This window comes from Xiphias gladius, chromosome 21 (assembly GCF_016859285.1).
Source record: "Xiphias gladius isolate SHS-SW01 ecotype Sanya breed wild chromosome 21, ASM1685928v1, whole genome shotgun sequence".
Classification (NCBI taxonomy): Eukaryota; Metazoa; Chordata; class Actinopteri; order Istiophoriformes; family Xiphiidae; genus Xiphias; species Xiphias gladius.
The window spans coordinates 19,067,663-19,075,912 of NC_053420.1; the positions used below are offsets into that span (position 1 = coordinate 19,067,663).

The 8,250-nt window shown below is 39.3% G+C and overlaps 1 protein-coding gene across 1 annotated transcript in view; it reads right to left on the reverse strand.

The window, feature by feature from the left end:
* LOC120807505 (low-density lipoprotein receptor-related protein 1-like) overlaps positions 1 to 8,250 on the reverse strand; it is a 93,076-nt gene that overhangs the window by 58,685 nt on the left and 26,141 nt on the right. Inside the window, 1 exon segment of the mRNA XM_040159647.1 lies at positions 2,993 to 3,130. Coding sequence (XP_040015581.1) covers positions 2,993 to 3,130 — 138 coding nt within the window.

Consider the following 8,250-nt stretch of genomic DNA (forward strand, 5'->3'; position numbering starts at 1 on the left):
CATTGTAGACAATTACGGCTTGCAAAGCTAATGCATCATCACAACTATAAGTAAGGCTATCCTTTAAAGAACATATGGCTACAACCACCACTCTACATTACTCTCGTACTGAGGAAAAATAACGTGCCTGCCTTGGCTTTTGAGATATTTGTGAAGGAAAAATTGACCCACCAAGATCATAACATTTCCAGAATTACAAAACAGAAACAGGAGCTAGATGCAGTCACAGGGCCAAATTTTACCAAAAGTTCAGATACGTTAAATTTCAGTTTGCCCTTGTGTATTTCAAGTGTGGCAACTGAATATAAATGTACAGAAAAAAGTCATCGATGAAATGCATAGTAGTGATTATTGTTAGTATGGCTGCAAAGTGAATTTTAACTCTAAGGGAAACTCAACCCATTTTAGTAAAGTGATTTTCCAGAATGAGACTTCATCTCATCTCCTGATAAAGACAATAGCAATATATATCACTTCTTCTTATTGCTACACAGATCGTGTAAAATTGGCTGTTTTTACATTACAAGTGATTTGTGCATGTGTAAATTGCTGAAGGTGAGTTCAAAAAATGAGTCTGGATAGAAACACTTAAATTCTTTGATTCTGTCATACTGACATCAAAATGTGGCATTCATTTTTCATTTTTAAAGCTGAACATTGAATTGATGTTAAGATGTATTGTTCATGTAAGTAAAATAAGTATTAGATACAAAACCTCTGAATGGAAGTCAAACAAATACTTCTATATACTGACTGGCATTCACAAACAGTACCTTCCTGCTAACCTCAACCATCTGCAAAGCTAACAACACATTAAATATAGAAGGGCAGGAACACCATGCACTACAATCAAACCTTCCAGTCAGCCGACTGACTGCATAATGGATTCTCAGCAGAGTTTTAAACAGCACACTGCCTGTCCCGGGGGACAATGATAGTCAAACAGACACAGCCATGTCAAACCAGGCTGAGCTCTATCAGTCACAATTGATTCACTATGTCCAGAAATTCTGGCAGACAATTCACACTAACATAACACTTCCAGCGAGATAGTAACAGAGCGGGATCAGAATCTCTCCAAGGCGCCACACTTAAGATAAAAGAAACAAAACCCACAATTCTGTAGCTGTACTGTACAGACTTTTGTGCTACCGACCAAATAAATTTCCTAAATCAATGATAAAGTTAAACTTGAACCTGAACAGTTCCAAACACCTATAAGTGGTGAGCAAAAAACAAAACAAATAGACAATGCTGCCAATCCCTTTACAGGGTAATGAATATTCCAGACAGGCAACAAGTACACAAGTTTTTCATGCTGCACTCCAGAGGCTTGCTGGGACAACCACAGGTCAAATTACAGATGTGCCCGGAATTTTCCAAAACAAGTCTGAGCACCAAACAAGTGAGATGTGTTTAGAAAACCAACATGGGCAACAATGTCAACAACCTACAATGACACATACCATAAAATATTTATTCTGGAGCAAATAAAAGTAAATAAAATGTTCTGCTTTGGTTCAGATTGCAAACAGCTCATATCAATTGGATTATCCCTGACTGGGACACTTGACACCCCCTGGAAAACCAAAGATGTCATGTTGAGATATGTATGTTTCAGACACAAAAATACAAGTCCAAACCATTCAATCCAATTTTAACTTAGACACCAAAACCAAGTCTTGATCTTAAAATAACTGGTCAGCCGCATGATTGTCACCAGAAAGCTGCTGCGTCCCCACATGTGGGTAGATTTTTGTCCCTGCCATGAGGTGAATACACACACATACACAATCGTACATGTGCACACGCACACAGGCACGTCCATCTTATCCTCAAAGACCGGCCAGTCTGAAAGTGCATGAAAATTTGATGTCCTTTCCCGTGCCTCTCTCCATGTTTCGTTGATAAATATTTCATCCCAGCTCTTTTTTTTTTTTTTAACTCTAAGTGTATTGGAGAGATGAAAAAACAAATACGGAAAAGACAGGTTCCCACCTCAGTAAGGGAGAAGGATGAAAGGTTGACCCCCAGGAAAGCAAGAGATGGTCAAGTTACTATTTAACTCTGAGTCATAGAAAGAAAATCTCAGAGCCTTGGAATAAAAATCAAATCTTTGTTTTTGTTCTGTATCCTAGCTGCTGGTATCTGTTCAGATTGGGGATGAGAAAGGCAGTGTATGTACGTATCAAGCAAAATGAAAATCTATCATTAATACCAATCAGGGTTATTCAAGCATGACATACACTTCAGGCTATATATCAATGAGGCAGTAGTAATGATGTCTGCTGGCTATTCTCACATTCACGTGACATGTTTCAGGATTTAGATTAATGCCTTCCAATAGAGGAAGTACTCGGTGCAACTGACATTACCTTTACATTCCACCCTTTGCTGGAATAATTCATCTGTCCGGTAAAGATACTTAGGTCTTTTGCACAATAACATTCTCACAGTGCGGTAAAGCCGATCAGCACATTCTATTACAGATGATTACATTCTTTAGGCTCATCATAAATTACTTCCTAGTTTTCTGGTTTCACAGTGACAAGTTCCCTATTTTAATGAGTATTGCACTGAATAAATTCTTAATGGCCTTGCTTCAAATATAATGGCGAAAGGGTAGAGATACAGAATGTCAAACGTACAGTTGGTTGTGTCCTTATAGCGTACAGATATGTGGCTTGATGAAAATAAAGAACAGCACACACAGCAAGTTTTAACACAGAACATGGTGCAATTCAACACATAATGTGGTATCAATCTGTTACTGTGACTTCACTCTTATTTCACAGTGTGAAGAGTTCAGGAGTGAGAACTGTACAAATAGTAAATGACAAATGGAACAATATAAATCCAGTCCAACTTTCCACTCCCATTTCTTTCACACAGAAAGGATGCACTAGCACTAGAATTGTATTATTAACCCCTTTTTACACTCAAATTAACAAAAAAAATCTAACAATAGAACGGATGTGGATGCGTGTGATACCTCTGCAGTGTGGTCCCTCATCCCAGCCATCAGTGCAGTCTGGATCCCCGTTGCACAGTTTGCTCATGTGGATGCAGAGCTCTGTTCCTCCACACTGGTATTCATTGGGAGGACAATGTGACACAGTACTGTGTGGACCTGAGAAAAATAAATACAAATATGGTCAACTGAAAAGGGTCAAGTAAGAAGTTGTATTTATTACATTACATTTATTGCGTTTATTACTATTTCCAAATACAGTTTTTCCTTCCTTTTTTATTTTTTTCTGTAACATTCCATCGCATAAATAATTACTTTTAAGCTGTGCTATTAAACTTTTTGCCTGTTCCTGAATTAACATAAGAGAACTCTGGCTCTTTTATTATTTCCCCTTGATTAACTACTAATTTGTTTAATTATCAGTTCTACTGATTAAACACACTGTTTGACCTGTGTGTATTATATGTAGTGCATCAAACAAATCAAAGACAACGGATGAACCTACAGATAACTCCTGCAAGATGGCTAGATATATTTGTGGATGAAATTATTAGTAGTAATCACCAATAACGATCATTTTCATAATTTATTCATCTTTTTTGCCTTTGCATAAAAAAATACTTAAATGATTAATCAATTATTAAAATAGCTGCTGATTAATTTTCGGTCAATCAACTAATGCATTAATCAACTAATCATTTCAGCTCTATAATCAACCCATTAATGCAACCAAAATAGTGTTTCTTCCTTAGTCAAATAAATAATTTTTACTTGATGTATATTTAATGTGCACTTGAACAGCGTTGTATATCAAAGTAAAAAAGCCTTTTCCTAAAAGGGTTCAGTGTATGTTGCAGGGGTCTGTCTGCGCCTCTGTCGACTTTAGTCAATAAAATTGTTCTTTCTGCTCTGGTTTGCAATAAGAACCGCTCTCGGCAGGGAGAAACACAAGGACAATCTCACACCAAAATGGATATCACTGCACCACCTTCTCTGTGAGCAGAGCTCACAGCCCTGTTGCAAGCAGATTTGTTTGGAGCCATGAAGGGACTTGTATCTAAATACCATGTAGCCAAGATTTCCTAAGATTGATTTTACCCTAGGGTGTTTGTCATATGCCTTCTTTCTTTATCTCTTACATTCATTTTGTCCTGACTATAAACTCCTCAGTAAAGCAGAAACACTTTAAAATCAATCTTTATAAAATACTACCCTTTCAATCTGCCAGTCGATGACAGACTTACTGAGAGACAGTGGTCAATGTTTGGGTTTGACAACATATTTGTCAGACGGCTACAGCACAGAAATGTTTCTCTACCATCCCGACCAGCGAGTGCACATCAAGCTATCTGTTGCTTAATATCTGTGGATGGCTCCACTGTGGTGGGTCTCATCACAAACCATCCTACGCCCAGATACAAGACAGAGGTGACCTGCAGTGGGTGTGCAGCAAACACTCTGGCTATGAATACAGTAAAAACAGGTGAGATGAAGACTGACTTTGAAATATCCTTCCTGCTTACCATTATTGGGAATCAATGGGCCAACTCAGTTAGGCATACTAACTGGCAAAACCCTTAAATATTATCAGACAATAATTGCAGTGGGCCGACAAAGGATATTCCTCTACGTGACAACCAAAGATGCTCAAGATCCATTCCTGATTAGCAGATGAACAAAGTGGTATAATACCTCTTTTTCCTCTTCTAAGCACAAGCTCAGGTGTGTAGTCACTATACCTGCCAGCTGACCCATCGTCAGTGACATGAACAACAGAAAGCAAAAGGGAAAGGATGATGCACACCAACTTGTACTTTGAACCTGAACAAACTGAACTAAAATCTATTGTCTAGTAGACTTCTACATGTTCTTTCCAAGTGGTTTTTCACTGCTTAGCCTGCAAACAGTCTCTCTACTAATTTTTTCTCACCAAACCAAAGACTCTGGTAACTACTGATCACCACATTAACTGAATACTTCCCCTTATGGTCTTTGGAACTGCCTATATTCTTTAAGTATCTGATTTCGTCCAGGTCCAGGCACTGAGTGTCAAGTACCAAGAGATAAAATGATGTGGTTTGTTGTCTATGACGCTAAATAAAGACCACCCCCACTAATATCTTTTATGAAATATAAATATTATAATTTTATGAAATATAATATGAACCCTCAGGAAAAAGAGCAGATGTACTATAATCACAGAGCAAAGGCCATTTATTTAATAAGTGAGGAAACTACATTGATAATGAGACAATGAACATCAGGATCTGTCTGACTCAGCACAGTGATTGATCAATCACAGTGTGCATGTGCTTTGCGGTAATTAATCAGAGCTGCATATTGTAACGGCAGGAAAAAGAGAAACAAGTTGAGAAAGCCAGTACACTGTGTCATAAACAAATTTTTGTCAAACCGGTATGTCTTCATCAAGTATCTCTGTAAGACCATGAGAAAGACAAATTCATTTTCCCATGTATCGGAGATAGTTTAGATTCTAAAATGAAGTCATTTGTTCAAGAAAAACAGGCATGAATGTCAGCCTTTGCTCCCGTCTTTTTCTTATGCTAGCTGCCTTGTTCCTGTACCTTGTTTCCCAATACTTCTGCCTTTCCCTTCTCCTCCATCGTGGATTTACATTCATCTTTTCCTCTTGCCAGCTTAACAGGCACAACCACAAGGCAGAAATCCAAAGAACCGTTGTAGCAGCATAAGATGGCCACGAGGGAAAACTAGCAGGAACAACAAACACGCCATTATCCGAGCCGGGCCTAGCCAAATGACTACCTTCACTACATCTACAGCATACACACAGCCATCCCAGAGGCAAAACACCAGCTATAGGCACGCCAGTGTAGTAGCATGCAGGGCTGGTATAGTAGTGTGTGCTAAGAGAGGACTTGGGGATCCCTGAGAAAGAAAACATATGGGTGAATATGAGCTTCACCTAAAACTAATCCTCAAAAATACTAAATCTATGCAGCTTTAACTCGATATAGAAGTAAATATGCTCCTAAAATCCTTTGCCAAGCACAGAGGGCTTTTCTCCTTAATGACATTAATACTGAACTCTTTTACTTGGATGTAGTCTCCTGCCTCGTGACTCTGACCAGACTTTCATCCACAAAAAGACTAATGACTCAGCACATCCTCTATCCTTAAGTCCAACCAGTCTACGTGCTGCCCACAACATTGTGCTGTATCGCCAAAATGCAAATTTTGACACAATAATTCACAATAACGTTACCCACAGTGATTTTTTTTAACAGCATTTATGTCTTTATAAAAGTATTGCAGTATTGCAGTTACTCACATGAAATATTTGCCTGTTCCAAACACATTTGTTGAATTGTGTATTTGAATCATGGCAGATAATTATATGTTGCTCTTAAAGACAAAATAAGAAGTTAAAAGAATTTTGATAGTTCATTTGACTACTTCTTAGTCACTTCTAATTTTCAAAGACTTTCTTTCTCCCTCTTCCCATGCATTAACTTTATTTGAAACCAATCACTCCTCTACAGGGCTCATCTTTCTCTGCCTATGTGGAAAATCAAGCTGTTGGTTGTCCAACCTCCTGCTCAATCCCTCCCCGTCTATAGCTCTTCCCATTATTTCCCTCCAACATCTGTCGACCCATATCCAGTAAGTGTAGAAGAGGGAGGGCAATATTTGGAAATGAAAACTGTAAGAGACAAAGAGACAGAGAGAGAGAGAAAGAGAGAGAAAGAGGGAAAAAGTGAGAAAAAGCAGAGTAGAGACACAGAAGACCAAGTGGAACACCTCATGCACAGGAAGTGGACAGAGCCCCACAAGGCTTCATTCTTGTGCGAGCTGGCAGCGAGACCGCAGTGGAAAAGGCATTGCTAATTTGAATTAAACAGGGTCTTTTATTCAACATCCCTCTACTGTGAGGGAGCCAGGTTAGCAGGCCCAGACCATTTTTACTTTAAGAAGTTTCTATTCCCTTTATTCCTCTACGCAGTTCGCGGAACTAGTTCAGTGAGAGATCCACACAGGCTGGCCAGTACAGATTAAGCTATGATTTCCGTAGCTCAATTAGGGCCTCTAGGGAAAAGGAAAATTATCCTGGTGTCTCCATCATTGACCTATGCAAGCTGTCCTTCTTGTGACAGTGCCAACGACTGAAAACTGATGCTGAAGATTTGACAATTCTTTTCCTGTGGAGAACCATAGGTTATTCCACGGTTTCATTTCTGTACTACGGAGAACTGAACATCTATCAAAACAAGATTACAGCATGCTGGATTTCAGACACCTTGCACGAGTGGAGTCTTTAAGCTGCTACACACAGAGTTAGATCACATGCACATTTCCAGTCCGTGGAGTGATGGCAGAGGGGTAGGTCAGGGAGGTGGGCCACAAGAGAACTAAGGCCATTGTTTGGATCACACAAATCGGCTGTGGCCCCCTACAAAGCAGGCTGAGCTGCAATGTTGTAAGCAGTGTCACGTGCAATGCCTGATCTGAACTGTGGCACGGCCACATGGAGGTAGAGCTGGGGAAATGGTGAGGGCCACAGGGGCACAGTGATGAAAGAAGGGGGCTGGCACTTTCTAATTATCTGCTGTTTCGGGATTAACATTTTAAGACACATTCTCCTTAATTTTTGTGTCTGCCAGGATTTCTCATACTTTTCTAACTCTTGAGCTTTTTCTTTCACAAGCAACATTATTACAGAATTATTCATCATGGAAACTGTCTCTTCATCTGAGCCTCTCCTCTCTCCAGTAGTAGAGAGAGGCCCAGCTGACTGAAAAGGAGTCTAGAGCTGGGTCTGGATCAGGCTGTCCCTGAGCCCAAAGCTTGTTAGGCTGTGGGGATTTTCCATTCACTAGTTCATGCTTCCCCTCCATATGCTAGTCGACAAAATGCTTATTCAACCAATAACAAACACACCAACAAATAACAAGATGCTGCCAGTGCTAGAGCAAAACATAAAAGGGACTTTATGTGAACCAGAATGGGGCCAACTGAGAGCAACAAGACTACCCACTGCCTTGAATTTTATTTTAAATATTACAGAAGCTTCAGCATATGAAACAATGGTAGATATACACATACAAAGTACAACGGTATATTCTACTGACAAGCATTAGATAATCAAAATAAATCTGCTACTTTTCACAGACATCATCCAGACATAGATGAATAATTTAATATGCTGATCCATAAATATACCTCATGAATAAATACTGTTGCACCACTTTATTGCCAGCAGCTCTTAATGACATACTAATACTGGGTTTCTCTAACCACTG